This window comes from Camellia sinensis, chromosome 2, assembly GCF_055761805.1.
Source record: "Camellia sinensis isolate YWXY chromosome 2, ASM5576180v1, whole genome shotgun sequence".
NCBI classification, from domain to species: Eukaryota; Viridiplantae; Streptophyta; class Magnoliopsida; order Ericales; family Theaceae; genus Camellia; species Camellia sinensis.
This window is the reverse complement of record NC_138962.1, coordinates 16,947,932-16,974,654: the sequence shown is the minus strand read 5'-3', so window position 1 is coordinate 16,974,654 and position 26,723 is coordinate 16,947,932. Positions and strand designations below refer to the sequence as shown.

The following is a 26,723-nucleotide window of genomic DNA, read 5'->3' as shown; positions in this document are numbered from 1 at the left end:
TTTGAGTTCATTTATTTTTCAAACTAGGAGCTTTGAAGGGGTAATTCCAGTCCAATTTAGCTCACCTATTTATAAAATTGTTATTTTATTTTTAAAATATTTAGTTACACAATAAATTAGAAAAATAAAAAAGGAAAAAAAATTTATGTATTATTTTTCTCTAGGATTTAATTTTAAATATTTGTTTAAAAGTCCCACAATCATTTATAATTGAATTTAGGCCAAGTTTGGGAAGACTAAAAAAGTGCACTTTTTGTCTTTTTGGACTAAAAAATTGAGGTTGAAAATATGGATGTTTGGGTTAACTTTTTGACTTTTTATTGAAAAATGTGTAATAAAAAATTGTAAAAATTGATTTGTAGGGAAAAATTTGAATTGGGAGTTGTGCAGCCGTAATTGTTGACTTTTGGTGAATAGTATTAACTTTTTAGCTTTTTGAGTAACTTTTTGGCTTTTTGGCTTTTTTGCATCTTCCCAAACTTGCCCTTAGTTAATGATTTGATTCATATAAATATTAAATTTGTTAAATTTACTTAGTAATGACTGCCCCAAAAAATACAAATTACATAATTTAAAAATTCTTCTAAGATCATGCTTAAAATAATAATAATTGAAGCCTAATAACATATTTAACTTATAATAGTATAGTAAAAATAATATAAATGTTTCTAAAGTCTCTATGCAATTTGAAAATGGTTTTTTTGGCATTTAAAAAAAAGCAAAAATAGTACAGTGTATGAGGAAGAATCTTGAAAAAAAAAAGTATATATTTTAAATTTTTTTTTTTAACATTTTAACTTTAAAAAAAAATTTAATTGCCCAAAAAAAAGAAATACACCCCAAAGCCGGAACCCGACCCGCCCAAATCCATGGCGAACCCGGGCATGGGAGGCCCGTGTCTGGTGGACCCCAACCAACCATACAAAACGTGCCACATATCCATCGCCCAGTGAAAATTTATTTGGTGCTTTGGGATGACATGTTATATGGTGGTACTTCTAACCAATTACAATTCATATTCTCTAATCATTCAACACAAATTTATAAATTTCATCTCCACCAATTACAACAACATTAAAACACTACGTTATTATATACCAAAACCAACCGATAACTTCTCATTGCCAAGTAGTTTATCTTTTCACATGCCTCCACATACTAATCCGTAGAATTTCGGTGGCCCGTGACGCAGATAATCTCTGCCCTCTCCAACCTATCATCACATCACACGTATACTACTGATTTTATTTTTTTAATTCTTTAAAAATAAATAAATTGTTTATTTTTATTATTACCCATTAGGATCTCACTCAGTTCCGTTTTTCCTTGGCTCATCATCTCTCTCTCTCTGCCCCACTCCTCTCCAACGTTCTATCTCAGATCAAAAGCAAGGTTCGTTCCTCTTCAGATCTCCCTATCAGTTTACTGTTCTTCAATTTGATTTCATGATCAGTTTATATACCTTTTATATGTATAGATTTTGATTTATATGTTCATCGCAACTTCTGAATTGTATATCATGATTCAATTATTGCTTTGCCCTAGCTGTCTCGATCGGATGTTTGTATAAACGCATATGAATCTGTATTTATATATGTATTCAGATATGTAGCAGAAGAGACATTTATAGTCTTGATTTTAGAATACTCGTTAGTGATTTTCATGTACTGGCATGGTCAGGATGGTGACAATACGTTATTTCAAATCAACTTCTGAACGAAAACCAATGGTTTGATTTCTGAATCATTGGTTTTCGTTCAGTAGTTGATTTCCAAGCCATGTAATTTTGTTTGTAAATCAACTTAAATAAAGTTGTGTGTGGAAATGGAACCTCTTTGATTTTAGTGGCATTTTAGTTGATAATTTTGCTTGAAACTTCCTTGTGTATTTAGGTTGTGAATATGGGTGCGGTGAAAAACAATTTCGACATGGAGGAGGGAACGCCGGAGATCGGCATGGGTAAGTTCTTGAATTTATATAATAATATATAAAAAAAAAAACAATATCTGTTTCTGGTCACAATGATATAATATTATATATAAAAAGTTCAATCATCATTGGGGATGGCAAATAAAATGCGATTATAGAGTTAGTTTTGCTGATTATGGGGCAATCAAGGGCTACTTTTGTGATCCATACCCAAGAGTTCTTCTTGGGTTGTGTGGCTTGATTATTAGAGTTAGGTTTGTCAAGGTGCTCATTCCACCTTCCCAAGAGGAACCTGGACCTTGATTAATCTTAGAGTCCTAGAGAGTGTGCCTTCATGGTGTAACCAGTATGTATAGTATAGTGAGCCACCTCCTTCATGTCCAAGTAAGCAATCTTCTTGTCTGGCTTGGAGGCTCTGGTTCACCAAATTCAGATCTCTATTATTCTCTCTCTCTTTCTCTGGCTGCCTCACCTCTAGCTTCGTGGTTTGATGCCTCCTACATATCTGCCATACTTCCCAGAATGCTCCTTCAGCCATATGATGTACTTCTCACCACCCACACTTACTGTAACTTACGTTATCTTGCTAGACACTTTTTCACAAGTGTCACTACTATAGGTTGTTGTTGTTGAATTTTCTGTCATCATTCTATGTTGCCACATCAATGTAGCCCCCGAATGACTATATCAGATAGGTTAGAACAAAATGCATCTCGGCTCGGGGCTATTAATTTTCTATCAGGCTGTCAGTTCCTTGCTAAATTTGGATTAATATTTTTTCCAGCATTGGTGTTCTCCAATCTCCATTATAGTGATATGGATATTTACTATTTTGTGTGTTTTGCAGAGTATAGAACTGTCTCTGGAGTTGCTGGACCTCTGGTTATTCTTGAAAAGGTTAAGGTGGGTATTGCACTCTCTCCATCCTTATTTGGATTTTCTTATGGTCTCTGAGTCACATTTTTATATTAATATATAACGGAAATGTTGAATGCATTTTCTACTTGATCATTTCAGGGACCCAAGTATCAAGAGATTGTCAATATTCGTTTGGGAGATGGAACAACACGACGTGGTCAAGTCCTAGAAGTTGATGGGGAGAAGGCTGTTGTTCAGGTGATTACTGTTTCACTTTATCAACATCCAGTATCAAACAATTTTCTTATCTTCCAGTGAAGTCATTTCAGGGACCCAATTGTCTAGAGGGTTTCGAATGACTTGAGATGATAGTTGTTTATGCCTTTTTTATATTAATGAACAATTTTCTCATCTTCCAGTGAAGTTATTTACTGACAGGTGCCACAGTGTGCAGCAGTGTCTGTAATTGCACCTCTTTTTTTCCCCCTTCTTTTCTTACTGCCTGTTAGGTTTATTTATAGTGTTTCAAAATTAATAATAATATGCTGGTTGGTATTTCCCATTACATAAGCTTTTCAATCTCTTTGTTTTGAGTATCATATATGCTCTGAGAAAATGTTTCTTCTGACGCATCATCAAAATTCAAACAGAAAATCATTCTGAGTACGTTTTAATTGCATAGACTTGGTTGTTGGATGAGGTAATCTCAGATATTGCTTTCTATGGAGTACAAGCACTGCTACTCCTTGGTAAAGCCTTATCTTGTTTGACTGAAACCAGCTAATCTTCGAAAGAGGTGTTACATGGGGCCTGTTATGCTGCTTATAACTTCGCCTATATATTGCAAAGTATTGGGCTATATTGGTAATGAGATGATGAATCAAACTGATATTTCAAAATATTGGGTGAAAATGGGTTGGCCAATATATTGGAAAATAACGAGGGAAATGAAAAGATTGGGAAAATAGAAAATGAAAAAAAATTATCAAAAAAAAAAAATTTTTGAATAAAATATTTTAAATGTAAAAAATTATTGGATGTAAGGTTTTTTCCTGGATCAAAGCAGATCAGTTCAGCTGGGTTTGAAATTGATGCAATAACCGATGTTTAAAACCTTGGTTGAATGCCCCCTTAAGCTCAATCTTAATGTTGTAGAATTTTTTTAAGTGCTTGCATTTATTATTGTGTTGTTTGCTCATATTTGTTTTGGACCAGGTTTTTGAAGGAACGTCTGGAATTGATAACAAATACACAACCGTGCAGTTTACTGGGGAGGTATAGAATTTTTCATAGTTATACTTCTTATTCTAGGGCAGATGAGGCTAATTGAGTTGGAGATCTGAGTCTGTAAAATGAAAACGGTTGATGGTGCATTAATATATGTGAAAATGTAGATATGGATTCTCTTTTATAAATGATATATTTTGGGCAAAACAATTGATATACAACTATTGAATATGGTCCATGAAATCAACGATGTCTAAAAGGCATGAAGTGGAATCTAGTGTTGCATGTAGAAAAAATCCACTTATTTTTATGGCCTACTAGCTAGTCTTTAAGGTTCCTTGTTTTAGTCAACTGTCATTGACCGTCAGATCATTAGACACCGCATCATTGCCTGAAGTAAGACAATTGCTTCTTTGAGCTTGCTGCTATGCAAGTATTAACCCTGCTTTGACACATGCCTGTAGGCTAACTGGAGCAATCTTCTTGTGCCATGTCGCAATTGAATTACCAGGTTTGACTGAAGGTTGAACTTGCCTTATTATTTTACTCAAAATAAAAATAACATAAACCTTCGGTGAGCAACCATTTAGTTATTATACAATTTGAATTCCATTTTGTAGCATGGAGTATAGGATCAATTCATTGATGTATGGCTTTATTATGAAAATTAAAGAGACTGTTTGGATTCTTTATCTACATCTACTATTGCCTTTAAAACATTAATTCTGCTATTTTGAGAACGTCAGTCACAATGTGTTTGCAGGTCTTGAAAACTCCCGTTTCATTGGATATGCTTGGACGCATATTTAATGGTTCTGGGAAACCCATTGATAATGGGCCTCCCATCTTGCCCGAGGCTTATTTGGATATTTCTGGTAAGTGGTGTTACAGAACCCAAGCTTTTTAAATAGTACATATTTTTCGTGTAATTTATTCACATATCATGCAATCTGCTAATCTTTTACCTCAGGGAGTTCTATCAACCCTAGTGAGAGAACATATCCTGAAGAGATGATACAGACAGGGATTTCAACGATTGATGTCATGAATTCGATAGCTAGAGGACAGAAAATTCCTCTCTTTTCTGCTGCCGGTCTTCCCCATAATGAAATTGCTGCCCAGATATGTCGTCAGGCTGGGCTAGTAAAGCGGTTAGAGAAAACTGAAAGTTTTCTTGAGGTATAGTTGGCATGCCAATATATTCTGCATGTAGTAATGATTCAATAACGAAAATCCTTGATGTGAGGAGTGACAGAGAGCAGGAAAATCACAACTCTATGCATGCTCTTAGGCTGTTCCACTCTGGATTACACCAAAATTTTATTAGTCAATTGGCTTTGTTCTACTAAGTTAATATGGGATCACTTACTTTATGTTGGAGATGAAGCCAAAATTGGTGGAGATAGCTACTTTTTGATTATATTTGTTAGTATCACAAATATTTTTTCATTCCTGGTGGGAAATGTCAACTAAGGCATCGTTTGGCAACTCAATATTTTAGCCTAAAAGCCAAAAATTCACTAAAAAGACTAAAAAGCCAACAACCTATACCAAAAAGTCAAAAATTGCCTTTTCTTTCTACTTTTTGCACATCTTTTCGTAAAAAATCAAAAAGTCATTCCAAACATGCTAATTTTTTTTACCTCATATTTTAGCCAAAAAACCAAAAAGTTACTAAAATAATATGTTCCCAAACAAGGCTTAAGTTTGGTTCATATCATATTTTAGTTATTTGGATTCAGTATGGACCAAATTCCCATATATTTGTTTGTTGATTCAAAGTAAAGTTGCACCTTCTGATTGGATTAAAATGCTGTCCAAAATAACCTGAGGTGCAACTGATTTGAGTATAGTGCTTTTTAATGTTTTTGCTGACCATCACTTCAGGAATTCTTTCTCATAGTTCTTAGGTAGGTTCTTTTTTTTATTGTGTGTGTGTGTGTGTGTGTGTGTGTGTGTTCCCTTGAGTGATTTAATTCATCATAAATGATTCTTATTGCCCGAACTATAATTTTACAGGATGCAGGAGAGGACAATTTTGCCATTGTGTTTGCAGCAATGGGAGTCAACATGGAGACTGCACAGTTTTTCAAACGTGATTTTGAGGAAAATGGATCAATGGAGAGAGTGACCCTCTTTCTAAACCTGGTAATTTTTGTGAAATTAAGTTTCAAATCTTTTTGAGGTATTTGTTTCCTTGAATAATTACTTGTGCTGTCGTACTGGAAATTTTGTACTATAAAATTAGGATGAAAATGTGGGCATTTATAATATTTGTTTTTGATATTCTGTTTCTACAGGCTAATGATCCCACAATTGAACGTATTATTACTCCTCGAATTGCTCTGACTACTGCGGAATATTTGGCATATGAATGTGGAAAGCATGTCCTTGTCATACTAACAGACATGAGTTCTTATGCTGATGCCCTTCGTGAGGTAATCGTGCACTGTACCTAGCACTGTCGACAGCACTACTTGAGAGCATGTGCCAAAATAATAAATGAATTGGTAAATTATGTTTTACATAATATACTTTGGGGTGAGTTTCAATTGTACAATTGCAACAAATTGAGAAGTTTCAATTTGTGTTAAATTAGTCCAGCGGTCTGTCGCACACAGTTAGGATTTTGGATGGAACAAAGACACCAATGCCACGTGGGTTCCACATAGGATCATGAAGCTGCATATAGGATCCACACAGTGCTCCATGTGGTACCGATGTGTATATTTTCTATCCAAATCTTGTTAGGGAGTTGACGATTTGGACCAAACTGAAACTATTAGAAAAATATAAGGTTCAATTGGTTTAGTTTGTAATTGAAACTACAATGAGTAAATGAATTCACCCCAAACTATGGTGGTAGTGGTGGCCATCAGCCCACTTGGCTCGCCCAGCATGATCCTATTATTTAAGGGCTTGGGATTAGTTTTTCATAGGGCCAGGTTGGGCTGAAGTTTGAGGCCCGATTAATTGTGGGGGCAGACTTGGGATGAGCACTGCCAACAAAGTGGTGGAAATCGAACCCTCAATCTCTTTACTGATTCGAAAATGCATGCTACTAAGTTGTTATAACAATTGCATGGTTTTTTGACTACGTAAATTATTTAGGTTGGACTGTAGTTAGTTAAAAAATATATTATGGGCTGGCCAAACTGGGCTCGGGCATTAATATTTTTTTGTTGGGTGGGGCTCAGGCCAGCACCATCTCTTATGTTATAGTGTAAGCCCAGCTCAAACCCGGCCAAGCCTGGCTTATGTCACCCCTACTACAGGGGTGTGCAATATAATTTACGCAATGAATAATCTTATATGTAACTTGTTTTGTTGGTGACTCTCTGCACTATTAGAATTAGAGTAATTTGCAGACTACAAAAGGCTCCTGAAAATTGTATTTTCAAAATTTTTAATAGACAATTTAATTATGGTTTCTACTATCTCGGTCAAGTTTTTTCCTATCATTCTGTCAAGTACTTTCTGAGACTTGCTGTGAGAAAATTACTAATGGCTTCTACAGGTGTCTGCTGCCCGAGAGGAAGTTCCAGGAAGGCGTGGGTATCCTGGGTATATGTATACTGATCTGGCAACAATCTATGAGCGTGCTGGACGAATTGAGGGAAGAAAGGGCTCCATTACACAAATTCCAATTTTAACGATGCCCAATGATGGTAACGCAGTGTTGGCAAACCACATCAGCTGTCTGGCATATTACTCTCTTTAAGATTTACTAGTTACACTTAATCTGAAGTTTTTTTTATTATTGATCAGATATCACACATCCCACTCCGGATCTTACGGGTTATATTACTGAGGGGCAGATTTATATTGACAGACAGCTCCAGAATCGACAGGTAAGATCGCAAAGTTGAGTTGCATAAGATCATCAAGTTTTCTTGTTTGGTGGTTGGAATTGTAACTTCAAATTGGACTAGGTTGTACATGCCGTGCATGCAAATTTTGAGTCTCACCAATTGCATGCATACATAACTTCTCAGCTCTAGTGTTGGCTAGAGTTTAGCTTATTACTGAAATGCTCTATAAATAACATGGAAGAAATGAACATTAACATTGAGATGGTTTTTTTCCAACTTATAGAACTTACCAAAATCCATCGAGCAAGCTTGCTTCTGATTCTTATTAATGATATATTGACAGGGATTAGCTTATAAATTTTTAAACTAAAAGTTGCCTTCTTTTTGAACTGGGCAGATTTACCCACCAATCAATGTACTTCCATCCTTGTCTCGGCTAATGAAGGTAAGTATATAACTCTGTTATTTTATCATTGTTATTACTGTTAGTAGTTGTATGAGAAAATTACACTGACCATCTCTATGGAATGTTGAAAAAAAGTAAAGCACCCTTGTGGTCTCTGAAATTACACAGGCCTCCTCTGGTAGAGTTTATTAAGGGATGGAACTATCAAAAGATATAATTTTAAGCCTTTAACTCTTAATATAATAAGCACTTTAATTAAAGCACAGATTATAAAATAAACCAAATGGATGAGAAGATAACATGCAGAAAAGGTAGTGTAGTGCTGCTTGGCATGCTCGAGGCTTACACCTGAATGAGCAAATAAAAGCATTAGTATAATTGAGGGGTTGCCTTAAATTTTATTTTTGTTATCATTGCAGAGCGCCATTGGTGAGGGCATGACTCGGAGGGATCATTCTGATGTGTCCAATCAGGTTTGTTGCTGTAGTTGTATAAAATCTAGTTCACTGACTGAAGCCATTTTTTTCTTTTCTTCCATTCATATACTTATCATTTTTCACTTTCAGTTATATGCAAATTATGCCATTGGGAAAGATGTCCAGGCAATGAAAGCCGTGGTTGGAGAAGAAGCACTCTCATCCGAGGATCTGGTCTGTCACTTGGCATAATTACCATGTTGTTTTTAATTATAAGAATTGTTTATCATTCTTGTTAAAAATTTAACATTGTTAAATCTTCATGAATAAAACAGCTATATCTGGAGTTCTTAGACAAATTTGAGAGGAAATTCGTTGCTCAAGGAGCCTACGATACCCGCAACGTCTTCCAATCGCTTGACCTGGCATGGACTCTGCTCCGCATATTCCCACGTGAGCTTCTCCATCGTATCCCAGCAAAGACCCTTGATCAGTTCTATAGTCGGGATGCAAGTAATTGATGGAGTAAAGGAAATGAGCTCATATAGGCCAGTTTCTTGTTCAGTTGCTTTGGCATGAGTTGTAGGAGATTGATTTTTCACCGTAGTTTTCCTTATTGTCTTGCATCTCTCTCCTCCATCAGGTCCCAAGTAATAATGTGTGCTTATCAAGTTAAAAGACTGCAATATTCTTTCACCGATCGTGTAATCTCTATTTTTCTTATTAATTAAATTTGCGTTATCCAGATATATGAGATGGTTTGGATTTTACATGTGTGTTTCGGGAACAAATAGGCTGCTAGAATTTGATAAGCCCTTATTTTTATGATCTTTATTTTTACATCTCATTTGAGAAGTATGTATATCTTATTTTTGGGATTTTATTTACTATTTTTTATTATTATTATTATGCTTTCATGGTTTGTGGCTTGTTCTGTTTACATGTTGAAATGCATTTGATTCTTGATTGAGATGGAATGAACGTCTGGACAGTCCTATGCTCATTGGGAAACCTTACAGGTGGGGGATGTTGGCGATGGGCAAATCCTGTCAGCACTGTTAAGCCCTGTTTGGTGCATCTTATGGGTGCTGTTTATACTTTTTATGTATTTATATTTATATTTTTAAATTCATGTTTGATTGTTTAATATAGTTTTTAGGTATAGCTTATTAGATAAATTTGCTTTGAATAATCTGTAAAAAAAATTATTAATTGGCCAGTTGGGAGAGGATTGTTATGTTTTTTTGATTAATTAGCTTTTTATTTACAAAAAAATCGAACCAAATAACTGTTTTCAAACTATGTACATTTTTAATACCCAGAAAAAGTAGGTATAAGTACCTCTCGGGGGAAGAATTGTTTTTATATTTTGCATTTTAACCTGTGGAACCTTGAGTGTTTTTTTTTTTTTTTTTCTAAAAAAGAAAACAATTTAGAAAATTGACTTACTTTTCAAACTATTTGAGAAACTAACATGTTTTTTAAAATCTAATTTTGAAAATGCGATTTTAAAATTAAAATTACATTTTCAACATATAATTTCACATTGAAATAACATGTTCAAAATGCAATTTTAAAAAGTGAAGTTCATGTCATCATAAATTTTTTTTTCAACATGCGATTGGAACCTTACCAAATTGGAATATGTTTGAACATGTTTGTTTTTTGGGATTTATTTTCCATGGCAGAGGGTATCATAAATCCATGAAAGGACAGACAAAATTAGCATGTAAATAACATCAAAACTATTAAATTGCAAGTAGAACTGGTTTTTTTTTCTTTCTCAGAACGCAAATAGAACTGTTAAACGAATTAAACTAGTCAAATTTGTCCCGTTAAAAGTTCGGTTGAATTAAGTTTTTAAACCAAACTTAAACTTAAACAAGGTATAACTTGGCTTAACTCTATTTGATGCATTATAAAGAGCCAAGCTACTCAAGCTTGGGTCATGATAGATTGCTTAAAATCAGCTCAGAACATAAACAAATTATGCTTGAATACCATCTGCCCAAGACTTGTAACCTGTTGTACGCAAAAAAGCCTTTAACAATCACAAGATCCAAAATTATATTTTTTTTATTGTCACAGAAAATGATCAACTTTCAATGAATTCATCAGCATCCATAGATTTCAGTGATCCAAACAGATTATTGTGTTACAATTCACAGATAAATATCATTTCAAGGGACATCAGAAGTGAACTCTCTCATTGCCATTTAAACATGATGCAGTAAACAACAATTTTGGAACATGAAATTGCAACTTGAAAAAGAAACATTGACCCAAACTTTTCCTTCAAAATATTATACAAAGATCCTTATAGGGCCTAATTAATCTTCCAAATAAACCAGGATTTTTTATTTTTATTTTTTAATAAAGTTTGTAACTAAGAATGAAAAATAAAAATAAAAAAAATTGAAAGAAAAAACAAAATTAACTCATCCTGCTTTTGATGTTCTTGTTACATGTGGCAGTACAACTGAATCAAGGTTCCCAGGATAAGGAGTCCACAACCCTAACCCTCCCCTACTCTCTTTCAAACCACTATTCTTTCCCTTAAACTCATCCAAGGATTTCACCCATTCGATTTTGGAAGAATGCTCGCGAGTGTGAGGGTGCAACACAAAGATCGAGTTGTACTCGCAGTTTGGAAACATAAAGAATTTGAACGGGTGCCCTAACCTGTAAACGACGTAGCCAAAGCTTAACTGATCTCTCGGTGTAAAGAGGTTGACCTCGTTGAACCACAAGCAGCTAAATAAATCATTCAGCGCTGTATGTTCACGTATAATTATGGCTCCCTCTGGCACATCTGCATTTTACCACCAAAAAAACAAAACAAAACTGTCAATATAGCACAAATATGAGCAGAATACTAGAATAATAAAACGAGTTCTGAATTTACCATTATGTTGTATGGTACTTCTAACGGAAATTAAAGTGATTAGTCAAGAGCATTCATTATGTACAGTGTGCCTCATGACTTTGAGAAGATTATTCCTTCTTTTTCCTCCAAAAAAAAAATACCGCAAAGCCCATATCTCAGCAGAGATCCATGGGCATTTATTTTGAGGTGATCCACAAGTGATAACATTTCTGACCTTCACCTCCCTTGTGGCTTTGCTTAAAACCCAAAAAAAAGAAAAAAAAAAAGAAGAACAACAACAACAACAACAATTGAACTAAAATACGCTGGGATTTCTTTCTTACCACTGACGGTTTTTTTCTTTGGACTCCATGGCTTCATCCCTTCATAAAGGTATATTTTCATGTGAAGATCAATCAGAGGTCGAGCATATCGCTTCCTCCGTTTGTTTGCATCAGCCTCCTCATATATACTGTGATGGTGCTTGCGCTGAGCAATGGCAAATGTGTGCTTTCCGCGCCACAAGTATCTGCGAAATCATGACAAAATTTGTCTTAATCAAGAGGCCCCATTAGTTAAAGGTTAACTTGATTAGATCATCTCAAAAGTCACAGCATTATTGCAGTTTTGAACAATAGACTAAGATATCAAAACTTTTAAGGGCATAAGCATACTCTTCATCCAATTACATGCATATGTTTTGTTCCAATAATTCGCTTTACATATGCCAATAGAGATGCACTATGCATTAACGCACAATGTGCACACCATTACGCGCACATTGACATTTATGCAATCAATGCATCGACACTTTAGTCTTGTGTTTAACTTAAAGCTTGATTGAATATGAAACATTACAAATACAGATTTGTCCACATTAAACAAGAATAGAAGACCAGACCTTTCTAGCATAAGCAATGGATCGACTATTAGCTCCATTTTACCATCAATCCATATGCTGTACTGTGCTTGAGGAAATAATCTGTGGGTTAATATTTTGGGAACTTTTCCATTCCTCCTGGGTTCATCATAAGGTTGATGTTTCAGCAGAATAATACGCCAAATACCAACCCATTGTCCCCCATCATTGTCCTCTCTGACAGTAACATTCTTCTTGATGAAATCAATGGATATTTCATCCACCACCATAAGAAAACAGAAGAGCTGTTGAGATCGTGAGCTGACATTGGAAGGCTGATGAGGCACATCATATCCATCAAAAATGCCAGATGCAACCACAAACCTACACTTCTCCACATATTTGATGTCCTTTGGAGCCATCTCTGCAACGCCACCTTGAATGAAACCACAGTGCACCTAAAGATAGAAAACACAAGAAACAAGTAAAATCTGATACATATTCAGAAAGGAAGGCAAGAGTGACACTGTGTTCTCATAAAAATAGATTACACAGTAAACAATTAAAAGCTGATATAAGTTTAGAAGAGAAGGCAGAAGCGACGGTGTATATTTATTTACAATAATTCACTCACAAAAAGTTATGGTTGAATCATGTGCAGATCTACTTATCTCTCATTTTTTGCCATTTTGTTTAGAAGCCATCATCAAACTCAGCTAACATTATACATACACATTTAAAGAACAAAGCACATAATAAGCAATAGTACCATAATATTTTAGTTGACTGCAAATTGCCTCCAAGGTTTTTCATTTATCTAGATTGCAGGTTTTTCATTTATCAATGGGCCTTTAAACATAACACATATATCCAAAACGCAGAACATCTGTTCATTTAATGCAATATGCTCATAACATTTGGCTTAGCTTTGCATTAAGAATGACAAATAATCCTTTTGTTCCAAAAATACTTACTTGACCAAATGATATGGAGATTTGGTCAAGAAAATAAACAAAAATAAATTAAGAAGAATTGAACTGTAAATTGGGGTAAATATTCACCTTCATGATTGATTTTAGTTTAAAACTCTCCTCTCTTTGCAACCAGCTTTGATGCCCTCCAAATAGTGGAGGTGACTGAGATCCATTATTTTCTACCTCATCCTCCAAAATATATGATAAATGTTGAACAACTTTGTCAGGAGTTCTTCTCTTCGGCATAATTATTTTGTCCGGGTCATCCACGACGGGAATAGGACAACCTAATTGTATGCCAGCACAAACAATATCACTCGTCATCTTTACATTGAGATGAAAAATTCAAACAACAGACATTGCTGTGATCTTACGGTGTGTTGGTTTTGGTACAAGTCCCATTGTGTCTAACATTACAAATACCTTGCTGTCTCTGTTACAAATAGCTGCAAATGAAACAGAAAAATTATAGAACCATCATTTCAAACAAATAAAATAGAAAAATATGTGAATTTGGGGTAGAAAATTTGAATTGCATGTGAATTTTCAATTTTGCATCTAGCATGCATAGCCCAATCTCCTAATTCATACAAAAACTTTTAAGAACTAGAAAAAAATGAAGCCATGACAACAGGAACTGACAAAGAAATAACTTTCTTTGTGGCATTTCCTTAACTTTATAAGTTCAATTCCAAACACTTAAAAATCTTTCATACTGCTCCTTCCCAACAACACCAACCAAGAAGAAAAAGCGACCTTCCAAGGAGAGGCTTTGTATGGGCCATCTAACGCTAATGTGGCCAAGTATATTTTTGCCAACTGCCAGGTAATTTACCCTAAATATTAAATGTTTTGAAGAAGGATTGTGTCAGTCCCACGTTCAGGACTGTTAATTTCATAGATGCCACAAACAAACGCTTTTGACATCAAACCTTCTAATAAAAGAGCAGACAAAGTCCGCATTAAGGCAGTAATTGCATGTGCACCATATTACCATAGAATCAAAATGGGCAGCTGCTTCTTCTAGCAAATTTTCCTACTAGTGCACATAATAATGACGATCATTTATAAAAACTTTCTTCGATATGTCTGCTTAATTATTTGCCTTCATAATGAAAGCACGGAACCAACTTAAGAGATTGACCTCAGATGTTAATGTCAGTTAAAATATTATGCTAAATATTCTATCATTTACATCCTGCAAAAACTTCCTTTGAAAGGTTTCCATATCATAATATGAAGACAAGACAGTATAAATTGAAAACTTATATTCAATTAATATTACCCCTCCGTCCCAAAATATTAGCCCCATTTGGAGAATTTAACTTTTTTTTGTAGTACAATTGTTACACTTCAAAAATATTAACTTTCTAAAACTACCCCTTGGTAGTACAAGTATTACACTCCAAATAATGCTAATGAATTTAAAAGAAGGGTAAAAAAGGAAATTCATGTTATTTTAGTTATTGAATTTTTAAAAGAGACTAATATTTTGAGATAGTGAAAAATAGAATAAGAGACTAATATTTTGGGGCGGAGGGAGTAACAAGAAATAATTACAATTCTTTGAATAAGAGACGTACTGATATCTCCAAAATACCTGAAAAGAAAGCTAGGGAAGATTGGCAAGACCAAACATGAAACAATAGTACAATGAGAATGAGCAGCATCCACAAGATGCCCCCCACAAGAACCAAACGAATAAAAGCCTTCTTCCAAAGAATCTTCAATGGGTAATCTTGAGACAACTTCAGTCACAAATTGATTAAACAATGACTCCTGAATTCGATCAAAGAAGGTGCTGACATGGAATGAAGACGCAAGGACCTTAACCACGAGGGTCTTCACTAACCATAACAATGCACCAACCAAGAAACAAACCAAAACCTTATTCACAAACAGAAGGAACTTAATGTTTGTCTCTCTCTCAATCCTTTTATCAAACAGATAATGCCAAGCAATCAAAACCATACCCAACCAAATACAATTCTGAACCGGCTTCCTCACTCCATACACGAAATACAGAACCCTTTTTCAATACTATCCTTATATACTTGTATCTTGTAACATTTTCGATACTATCCTAAAAACACAAACCATCCCAATGAGTCAAATTTTATCCTGTGTTTTTTTCCCTTCACAATTATTGTATTTTTAAATTAAGTTTTGTAAAGGAGAATGCTTGATGAAAGTCATTTTGATACATTTGAGATTTTGTCTCCAAATGTGTATTTACATGGTGAAAGCACAAAAGCACTTTATGATTTTAAAGGACTTCTTAGATGAACATATACCAAACATTCATTTTCTCTAAAAAGTCAAGTCTTATGAAGTTCTTCTATAGAGTTGATAGGAAATGCCACGAGTATACAAGGATCAAACTTTTCAAGAGCGAGTGAATTAGAAAGGTAACAGGCATATTAATCACCACCTTTTCTTTTCTTTTTTTGAAGGTGGTGTGAACTAAACTTCATTATTCCTGTCCTAAGTCCTAACTACCCAAGTTTACCTTGTCGTACACTAGAAGAAGTCAGCAAAATGTGTATATTGAGGTTGTGCTAATTAAATATATAGGCTTTGTTTGGATTTCTATGTGATTAGTCTAACCAACACGTATCTAAAAAATGCTCAAACAAACAAAGTGTAAGAGCAAAACTTCAAATAAAGATGCATACATGACTTGTGCTTCAAAGATAGAAAAAAGAAAACAAGGTAAATAACAACACTAGAGAAATGAATGATTATGAGATAATATTAATTGAAATAGCACACAATTGTGCATACAGCACTACCGTCACTTGTTTCATCAAAATTGCAATTAAATTGATTGCTTTCATATACACAAGGAATATTGGAGACCATATAAAGAAGAAAAAAAAGTTCAGCATTATTAAGCAATTGACAACAAAAAAAATACGAAAAATCTTGATTTTTCCTTCCTTCTATGCATTTCATTGTTGGTGTGTGAACATATCATCTCAACACATGCCACACTTGATCTTCTTGTGTCGTGGTGGTATATGGAACTTTGGCTCTTTGGGTATAGTGCAATGCTTCATCGACCTGAAAATAACCCGAAACAAACAAGGGACATCGTTATGTTTACACCACTTATGCCAGTCAAATGATGCATTAGAAAACTTCTAGGTTTGAGGTTTATTTTACAAAATTGGAGATCCAAACAACACCTGATCAATAAAATGTGCTGGAAAAGTTGAGCCTACAGTAAGTGACACCGAAGGGAAAAAAATGTATATAAAAAAAGAAGAAAGAAAGCAATGTATACAAACTACATATTGCTTTTTAAGAATCGTTTGAAGGAGAGGGTCTATTTGAAGTCTTTAGTAGGAGAAGTTATCTAGCAGGTTCAGCTTTCCACGCCCACCAAAATAGACATGATATCTTCTTGTATAAAAAATTGAAACAAGTGGATCATATGTTTTTCTAATATTGAAAAGACACACCATGTGTCCTATAGGCCAAACCTACTAGATAATTTCTCTATTCAGTAGGTTTTTGGTTATCCATATTCAAATGGAAAGCCATGTATAGCAAAAGAAGTTTTTAAAAATTCTGGATTTTATCTGGTACCTTCTAGGGATGAAAGTCCTGTCGAAATAGGGCATGAGTTGAGCTTTTGGAATGAGCTCCTTTCTTAGTCTCCTGATTTCCTCTTCTTCTGCTAACTACAGGAGCAAAATCCAGCATGCACATATATATCAGTAAACTACCAAGACTAATATCACCAAAACACACCCATAAGATTTTTTCTGTCATGTACCTTTTGTTGTCTTTCCCTTTTCTCCCTGTACTGTTCAATAAGGCTCATCTTCTCAGCCAGCTAATATGCAATCACAAAAGCAAAATTAAACGGTAATTCAATAAAGGGAATTTCATTATTGCCATGTAATATGCGCGAGAACATGGAATCTTGTAGATTCAGTGAATGGTAAAGACTTTAGTAATGACACAATGCCTACTTTATATGTGATACGTGAGTGAAGTTATGGTCATTATGCCCAAAACAATTAATACATGAAAACCTTGAGTAAAAATATTTAAAGAAAGTTAAAAATGCACCTGTTGGTCAAACTCAGCACGCTTCACAGCCCTCACATCGCTATGCAGCACCAAATCAACCGGTCTTGTGATTTCTTTGACGGCAGGTTTTACTAAGCACTGTAATATATAAATCCAGTAAGTTGCCATTTGGACATTCCCAATAATATTTTATTTTTTTCGGAAGTCGATAGCATTTGAAATTAAATGGAATTACCTCTGGCTCATCTGTTGTCAATGGGAGACCTTGTGCGATTGGTATCCGTTGCTTTTCCTCCTCCATCGTCATTTGTTGTAATTTCTTGACGAATTCTTCCTCCTTGAATCTTCCCCTTTGCTGCAATAAAAATCAATCACCAAAATTAACATGATTTCAAGTAAATTGAGGCAAAGACAGAAGGATTTAAAAGCAAAAGTCAATTTCACAAAACCATAAACACACACCTCTGTGCAAAGATTGAAGGGCTTTACTTTTGATCTAGCATTTCCTTTTCGATTTCCATTGCTTGGTTTGGGTTTTATTTTCTCACTGGAATTCAACCATGAAGATTTACTGATTAAATTCTTGATTGGGTGATGCTTATTTGATGCAACGCCACAGCAATTGCTCTGTCCCCAATCCTTGATTCTGTTGTTTTTTGAGACAGATCGTGGAAGCTTTGGAGAAGATGTTTTGTTTGTATTCCCCTCACCAACACGAGAAAATGCAGAAATTAACTGTCGGGAAGAACTTTGATGGGACCTGAATGCCATACATTTAGCCATTCTCATTTAATGGACTACAATTAGAAAACACCCCAACAAAATTTACAATATAGCGAAGGTGAAGTACTTACAAATGGCTTATTTTGAACCAGTTATCATCACTGCAATGTAACAGAAGAAGATTACACTTGGATTCAAGATGTGGAGTCTTACAATTGACTTACAAGAAACGACTTTACAAGAAAACATGGAGGAACCATTTTTAGAACCAGTTGTAAAGAAACTCACTTGTCTTTGTATCCAGACGTGGCTTCTAGATCGAGATCTATCCACATGGGAGCTTCGATTTCATCCTGTATATGTGAAAATCAGCAGTAATGTAACACCAGACTCTCTTGGAAATTAATACAAACCCAAAAGACACATTTTAGATTCTCACAATTATTGGATTCAAAACAAGACAAAATGCAAAGTAGACATGATGAATATTTAAAACAAAAACGAAGAGAGATGAAGGGGGAAAAAATTATTAAAGGCTGGAAAAGAATGAGGAAAAGGGGGTCAATAGTATGAGACAAAAAAAACAACAGATTCAAAACAATAATTAATTCCAAGAAGATCAAAACCTAGTTTTAAACATGAACCCAAATAGACCAAGATCAAGAATCCATAACATATTGAAGTGAATATACCATTCCCAGATCAAAAAATAACCAATCAACAGGAAAAGAAAGAAATAAAAACCTATAAATTTTTTTCTTCAAAATCATAAGAAACACTAGTGAGTTCAATCATTTCCAAGATTCAAACCAACCAATAATCAATGCGGGTTGAGATTAGCGAATCAACAAGTAAACCATGAAGAAAATGAAGAACCAAAAATTACCAGAAAAGCCCACGGATCGACTGGTTCAACAACGCTCTTCCTCGGAGGAGCAACTACTGTATCTCTGTTTTCGGCGATTTCTGGGTCTTGTGTCTACATATCCAACATGTTAGACTACCAAATGCTGGACAAACTTGTAACTTGTAAGTAATAAATAATAATACTCATAACATAGAATCATATTCCAAAGTTATATATTCTGCTGGCATGGGCATTTCTCACCCTTTCGTTTTATTTTTAATGTTTACATTAATGTTGTGCTTAGAGAAGAACACAGCTGCCAGAATTATAGATTATAATAGTATCAGACAATCATTAAACCAAAAGAACATCAAGAATAACCATGATGAAATTGTAAAGGTTTTCCAAAGATCATAGCACAATTAACGAGAATCTCTAGACTAATTAAAATTTTAAAAAAAGATAAAAATAATATGCACAGAAGCATCTGGAAAGTGAATTGCCTTGCTAAATCATACTAACATAAAATCAGCCATGAATGAAAGAATTTTTTATTGTGAGAAGATTTTAAAATGATTTGAGGAGCATTTGAATGATAAATAACACAAGTTCATTTTCCCATATAATCAACATTTGCAATGCATGAAAGTAAATGGAAATGGATGTCTTACACCCATCTATTGTACATGTGCACTTCACATCTAACAAGCCCCTGCCCTACTAGGTGCACCTTTTGTCTTTCATATCTCTGTCTGTGAAAACAAAAATGCATGTCCCCATCCAACCAAATACAAGTGCCTCACAGAAAGGAGCAGCAATAAAAGCATACAACTAAAAAAAGGTTGACTAAAATTTCAAAACCAGTGAGAATATCCATCCAAGAAAACAGGTCTTTTTTTTGTTTTCTAATCTCTTTTTTTTTTTGGTAAGCAAGCAATTATGAAGCTTCAGGTGGTTTTAAATAGATTTACTAAAGGACATCACAATTTTGCCAAGAGAACCTTGTGTGCTTATAAGAGTCTACCGGAGAAGTAGCATTTAGGTAGCAAATCAGCTAGGCCAATGAAGGCACATGATGAATTAATGACGGATGGCTCAACATGTAAAAGAATAAATAAAGTTCAACACCTAATATTGTCACAAACCTGATTGACTTGATCAAGTTTGCTTATAATGTTGAGGCGTACATCAGGAAATTCATCTTTCAAAAGGGAAAGGAATATTGGCAGAAGCTGCTCAATTGTTGCATCCTGCATTAACCACCGAACCAAAGTTTAAAAGTTAGCTGCAGTCAGTGCAGCATTAACAAAACTGCATTTTTATATAAATAAGAAATCAGAATATATTGCACAAACAAAACCACCCACACTTCAGCAATCGCGTACACAATATTTTGTTCCCCACAAAAAAAAAAAAAAAAAAAAAAAAAACTAAATGATAGACCACAAAGAATTTTGGGGTAATACATGAGAAATTTAACAAACTTCATAACATTCAAAACATAAATGCCAACCTACAAATGTAGATATTTATAGCAATAAAATAAAACCGCAAACTCAAAAGATGAACAGATTAAAACACACAACTGCAAGTGTGATGGAAGATGAAATTTACTCAACCATATCTGTTTCATATAAATATAAGTCAAAGGGGATGGTGATATCAACAATTTAAATCCACTAAATGCCAATCTACAAAATGTAGTTAGATAAAGACAAACCTTCTGAGATTTTGATCAGAGGGTGCCACAAGCACATATAAAATCAAAATAAAAAGGAAAAAACCTCAGATGTTTGGACCAAGTGCTATTTGGTAATATAGAAAACATTCAATGTTGCTAAATCTATAGATAGTGTCAATGAAGAACAAAATATCATTTTGTAAGGGGTAAAAAAGTAAGGAATAATAAAATATTGAACCATCTTTGTAGAATGACAACAACATCCAAGTCAAGGCACTAATTAATCACTTCAGCAACCCCACAAGTGGTCAGACTGACCTGGAACCAAGTAGGCAAGTACAAAATAAAGCAACACAAAAACATACATATTGGTGAAAGGTTTCTAATGCTTTAGTAAAACAATGCCCTCCCCATTATTTGGGGCTGGCAGCACATTTACTACAACTAAAAGATTTAAATCGTTTCTCACAATTAGTTTCTCCGACAAAATTTAATCAATATAGCCATTAAAAAAATCCAAAGTATGCATCGTTATTTTCACCTTTGCATGCACAAATTAGAAACTAATGAATCCCTCCCTAACCGGAGTTAATGAATAAGACTTTCCACAGGAAGTTCTTACCTTTCCTAAGATAGGAGCCATTCCCATTATAACTGAAGCCAAAGCAGAGCGAACATGCTGAGAAGAATCTGACGACAATTCCTACAAAATGTTGTTGCCGAGTGATAAGACACAAGACATTAATGGCACAATGGGTAAGGAGTAGGTCCACAAACAAACAGGAAAAATTTCATATGCATGATCATTTGTGCTTGTGAAGACAGAGAGAGGGAGAGATATGCACCTTTACACAGGGAAGAATGTGCTGAATAGCAAGTTCGGGATTAAGAATCTGGCAAAACTTGGTGACTTTGCCAGCAGCTGCTATACGTACTTCAGCTTCATTATCTCGAAGTAAGCGCACATATGCAGGAACCAAATCCATCCTTAAATAGTAATATGATCACATCAATTAAACATTTCGAAAAAAAAAAAAGAGCAAGGAGAGCCACTACTGAAACACCCAGACATAAATAAGACTCAAATCTAAAGAAAACAGGCAAAACACTACATATATATACGTGTCTATGTTATCAGTGATAAAAAAGACCAATAATATAAGTATATATAGCTATTAAATTCTTTCAAGACTGCCCAAGATGGTACATGATCACATGGTGAGTAGAATAAAATGTAAGTGTAGTCAACCTGACAAAACAGAATGAGAGCTGTGTGTAGCCAACATAAGGAAATATTTACAGTAGATAAATACCTGGTAGGTTCAGGCCCCACAGCTTCACAAAGTTCATATAACTGATTTGCGACCATATAGCGGACACGCCAAGACTTATCCTATTTAAGAATAATACAGTAGACAAAATAAATATACAACTAAGAACATATCTTAAGTAACAAATGCTTCTGAAAATCAAATATTTTTTCAGCAATCTCAGTCAAAAATTTAACAACTCTCAAAAGCATCATATAATTAACCACAGAGCCTGGAACCAACTGAGAGCAAAGCACAACGGATAGAAACCCAAGTACTAGAGTTGCCTATAATGGGATTGCATGCATTTAGGACTAGACAATATATCATCATTAAATCCATACACAAAAAGTAAACATGTTTAGACACAATCACTTTAATAGGCATATGACACGTTATTTAGAGTGATTAAATATAACATGTCGAATGAGGTTATAGTCAGCTAACTTAGCTAGAGTAATAAAAGGAGTTTTCACTGTATTTAGCATTATGTTAGAAACTTTTTCGCTGAAAGTGGTGGAAAATAAATCAGCATTCAACTACTCTATAACAGAAGCATACACAACGGTCTCTCACAAATCAGTTTATTAAGTGGTGGAATTCTATAATTGTGTTCTTCAAATACATGTAAATATATGTTTCTTTGGTTCTGATTTTTCTTGTTTAAAAAAATGTTTGTGGACTTAATATGCCAAGTGTTTAGTCTGCTGAACTTATGCAGGATTGAAAACTAAGTAGCAGATTGAAGGTGAATAGATGGATTTCAAACAGAAGTAAATTATATTGAAAACAAGACATGAGAGATCAATTAACTAACAATTGATATACCTTTGGAACAATACTCTTTTGCTTTGTCACTATATGAACCTGCTGAACCGTGCCTCCAGCTCCATTGTTGGGTCTCTGACTCGTAACGTTCTCTTTACCATTTCCAAGTCTATTATTCTTGTTGACTACCACTTTGTCATCTGCTTTTGTAGCACCATTCACAGAATCTTGTGCATTGACTCTATGTAGCCTCATGGCTTTTGTAGCACCAGTGACAGAATCTTGTGAATTGACTCTATGTAGCCTCGTGGCTTTAGAAGGCACAACTTTGTTAACCTGAAAATTTTATGCATAATTCAGCTTACTAACCATGATTCTGGTGCCAAATTCAAGATTCGTTCATTGCGATTATCAATCCAGAATCCAAATAATTAACAAGGAAAATTTTTAATGATATGATATCAGCTTGTTTTTGGAACCTACTATTTTGGTCAAAAAACTAAAAAATCAACTATTCTCTCTGCTTTTTTGCACGTCTTTTTTTATAAAAAGTTAAAAAGCCAATAAAATAATCAATTCCCAAAACAACTAGAATGAATTTGAGTAGGGTATTTTGCAAATCACATTTATCATTGAGAAGTAACTAGCTCATACGAGAAATTTTCTCAACATTCATGGTATTTGCCACTAATCTGAAAGTTTAGAATTGCATATAGTAAAATTGTACCGTGTTTGCTGATAAGTAATTCAACAGTAAAGCTAGTTTGGTGTCATTAATCAAAATGTTGCAGCTTCTCACCTTTGATTTTGCAGTTTCCACGTGGGCTGACTTTGCGGCAGCAATGGTTTTACTTCCGCATCCAGATTTAAAAGTCAAATCCCCAGTCTTAGCAGTAGATTCCTTGGACATATTTGACTTTCTTGCTTTGTCGCAATTTGCTTGAGGCGCTCTCGTGGCATTTCGATTATTATCAGGTGTTACATCTTTGTTCAGTGATGCACGAAGTGACGGGCTCTTAACATCATAACCAGGGTGTGAAGAGGAGCCCATACTGGATTGTTTCTCATCCGTCTGATCTGAGTCCTTCGGTATCGCAAGAAGCTTCTCAAAGGCCTTAACCAAATGCATCACTCTTCCAGACCCAGGTTCAGGCATACTCTCTCTTGCTTCTTCCAACAATTTCTCTCTCCTTCTCTTGATATTCGAACTACCCATTTCAGATGACAAAAACCCACTCGTGCGACTAACATCATAACCAGGGTGTGAAGAGGAGCCCACACTGGATTGTTTCTCATCCGTTTGATCTGAGTCCTTCGGTATCGCAAGAAGCTTCTCAAAGGCCTTAACCAAATGCATCACTCTTCCAGACCCAGGTTCAGGCACACTCTCTCTTGCTTCTTCCAACAATTTCTCTCTCCTTCTCTTGATATTCGAACTACCCATTTCAGATGACAAAAGCCCACTCGTGCGACTAACTGTTTGACTAGATACATTCAACAACTTCCGATGTTGTTGCTCACCACTTTCAGATGTAATCGTGCTTGCTGATTTGCTCTCAACTTCCTTAATTGCTGCAGGAATCGAATTGAAGTTATTTAATCTCTTTGTAACACATTTGACATAGGAAATTAATAACAGTGAATGAAATGAAATTACAGGCAACAAATAACAGAGAAACCAATATACTATCTAATCACAGAAGAGAACCTGAAAGTCGAAAGCTATCGCAAATAAGAACGAAGAAGAACATCATCGTCTGAAGACATGTCGAAAGAAGCATCATCTTCTGAAGGAACATCCAAACACCGCAAATAAGAAGCAAGAAGATCATCTTAAGCAATAAGAAATTCTCCATAACGTATGAATACTGTACGTGTATGCGAGTATATAAATTTCACTGAATACTGTACGTGTATTTGAATGCGAGTATATATACATGCATTTAGATATATATATATATAGAGCGTCGGAGCGAGAGAGAGACATTGCAGAGAGGAATGAATAAGGAAAGAGAGAGAGAGAGAGGGGGAGGAAGATTGCAGAGGATTTGAAGATCAATGAATAAGGAATGAGTTGATTTTTTTCCCCTTTTTTTAAAAAAAATTAAAGAAGTTAAATTTTTGAGATTTTTTTGTGAAAAGCCCCTCTTATTTGACTTATTTCGTGTGAAGCCCACAAAATGTGAGTTTCTATTTGCACATCACTTATTCTCTCAATTCACACCATTATCCCAATTTTTTTTAATTACCATTATATCTTTTAATTAAATTACCTACACACCCCTCATTCCCTCTCAATTTACGACCGTCGGCTGCCACCTCCTCCCAACTCCACCAGCACCGATTGCCACCTCTCACTTCCAATAATACCATTCCTACAACCGTCAGTTGCCATCTACCCCACTTCCACCGCCTCCCCCGCTGCCCTCTACCTCTGGTACCATCTTCCCTCTGCAACAACTCTCAAGCGTCTCCTTTGGCAAACCTCTCTCATCGCGACATCTTCTTCTCTTTTTCGCTTGCTCGCTTTCTCTCTCTATTTGATTGATCATTCGTCGATCTTAGTCAATCGCAAGGATTAGGGGTGGCGGTCACTAAGGCTGCGGTAATGGCGAGATGTGGTTGTGGAGGTGTCGGAGTGGGGCGGAGTTGAGGCAAGGAAGGGTTGAAGGAGTCTGGAGGAGGGACGGTAGCAGTTGGGATGGGTTGTGGAGGGTGGATGGGGACAAGGATGGGTCGCTGGATCTGGTGGTGGCTGGGTTATGGGTAGGTAAGGTTAGGGTATTTTGGGAATAAAGGGTGTAAATTGAGAAAATAATAAGAAAATGAAGATGGTGTGGAGTTGTGAACTAGAAACGGTGTGTATTGAGGCAAACTATGGTATGTAAATAGAAGCTCCCCCACGAAATTAAACAATGATACCAAAAGTCCCTCAATTAAAAAAATATCATGAATTGACTGAAATGTCCTTCCATATAAGTCGGGAAATATGAAACAATTAACAGTAAAAATTTACTATCAATCAAAGTAAATTTTTACTATCACTATCAAAATAAAATTTTACTAACACCACAAGTCCAAAAGTCAATTTGTATTGATAAAATTTTATTGTGGTTTAGTGTAACATTGTACTATATTTTAGAGTTAATTTTTACTATTAGGTTTGCCAAAGATTGACAACTCATACAGTGTGTCACCAACATAACCTAAGACATGAATGCAAAAGTAAAATTTTACTTTGCATAAAAGTAAAATTTTACTCTAAAATAAGAATAAAATGTTACACTCTGAACCTAAGAGTAAAATGTTATACCATGAATTTAAAAGTAAAATATTACACTCTGAAATTAAAAGTAAAATTTTACTTTGTATAAAAGTAAAATTTTACTCTAAAAAACTAGTAAGATGTTAGACTCTGCAAAAAAAATAAAATTTTATTCTGTATAAAAGTAAAATTTTACTCTGAAAAAAGAGTAAAATATTAGACTCTGAATCTAAAAGTAAAATGTTGCTCTGCACAAAAGTAAAAAAAGCAGAGACAGTATTTGTGGTGGCTGAAGTGTTTGGCAATGACCACCTCTTGACAGTAAAATTTTACTGTCATTCTAACGCCAGAGTAAAATTTTACTCTAATTCTCTCAAACAAAAAAAAGAGCAATAGAACCAGAGTAAAATTTTACTCTCATTATCTGAAATAAAAAACAAAGCAATAGAACCAGAGTAAAACTTTACTCTCATTATCTGAAATAAAAAACAGAGCAATAGAGCCTCTGGTTCTATCAAATGAAATCAGATCAGAAGCAACAAAAATAAATCCAAAAAAAAAAAAAAAACAAATTAATCAACAAATCAACATATTTAATTGAGAAAAAAAACTTCTAAAACTCGATCAACAATCACAAATCTCAATGAAACTCTCGTTTGATTGAGAGTGTTGATCGTCGGCGACGAGATCGTCTATTGTTGACCAAGTGAGAGATCTTTGGCTGCGAGATCTTTAGATTTG

General features: G+C 34.8%; 3 protein-coding genes across 4 annotated transcripts; 1 reads left to right on the top strand and 2 right to left on the bottom strand.

Moving 5' to 3' along the window:
- The first annotated feature begins 1,172 nt into the window (after positions 1 to 1,172).
- Positions 1,173 to 9,397, top strand: LOC114286247 (V-type proton ATPase subunit B2). Its single transcript, XM_028229368.2, has 15 exons — positions 1,173 to 1,392; positions 1,893 to 1,959; positions 2,777 to 2,832; positions 2,947 to 3,045; positions 4,003 to 4,062; positions 4,778 to 4,889; positions 4,985 to 5,193; positions 6,034 to 6,162; positions 6,315 to 6,452; positions 7,532 to 7,682; positions 7,783 to 7,865; positions 8,224 to 8,271; positions 8,652 to 8,705; positions 8,799 to 8,882; positions 8,984 to 9,397. The coding sequence occupies exons 2-15, from the start codon at positions 1,902 to 1,904 to the stop codon at positions 9,167 to 9,169; spliced, it is 1,467 nt and encodes a 488-aa protein (XP_028085169.1). The 5' UTR covers positions 1,173 to 1,392; positions 1,893 to 1,901; the 3' UTR covers positions 9,170 to 9,397.
- Positions 9,398 to 10,879: 1,482 nt separating this feature from the next.
- On the bottom strand, positions 10,880 to 15,152 carry LOC114286277 (putative hexosyltransferase MUCI70). Its single transcript, XM_028229430.2, has 6 exons — positions 14,948 to 15,152; positions 13,722 to 13,793; positions 13,435 to 13,634; positions 12,416 to 12,831; positions 11,859 to 12,043; positions 10,880 to 11,460 (listed from the first exon to the last, which is right to left on the bottom strand). The coding sequence occupies exons 1-6, from the start codon at positions 15,015 to 15,017 to the stop codon at positions 11,087 to 11,089; spliced, it is 1,317 nt and encodes a 438-aa protein (XP_028085231.2). The 5' UTR covers positions 15,018 to 15,152; the 3' UTR covers positions 10,880 to 11,086.
- A 908-nt stretch (positions 15,153 to 16,060) lies between these two features.
- Positions 16,061 to 24,793, bottom strand: LOC114282894 (uncharacterized). 2 transcript variants are annotated; one of them, XM_082903720.1, is made up of 16 exons: positions 24,426 to 24,793; positions 23,517 to 24,289; positions 22,778 to 23,053; positions 21,953 to 22,032; positions 21,485 to 21,626; positions 21,262 to 21,342; positions 20,104 to 20,208; positions 18,998 to 19,090; positions 18,400 to 18,464; positions 18,243 to 18,272; positions 17,851 to 18,148; positions 17,624 to 17,743; positions 17,428 to 17,526; positions 17,129 to 17,188; positions 16,939 to 17,033; positions 16,061 to 16,410 (listed from the first exon to the last, which is right to left on the bottom strand). In XM_082903720.1, exons 1-16 carry the CDS (start codon positions 24,571 to 24,573, stop codon positions 16,326 to 16,328), a joined length of 2,550 nt encoding a protein of 849 aa, XP_082759846.1. In that variant the 5' UTR covers positions 24,574 to 24,793; the 3' UTR covers positions 16,061 to 16,325. The 2 variants fall into 2 exon arrangements, with proteins under 2 accessions (XP_082759846.1, XP_082759850.1); XM_082903724.1 differs by lacking the exon at positions 18,998 to 19,090.
- Positions 24,794 to 26,723: the final 1,930 nt, after the last annotated feature.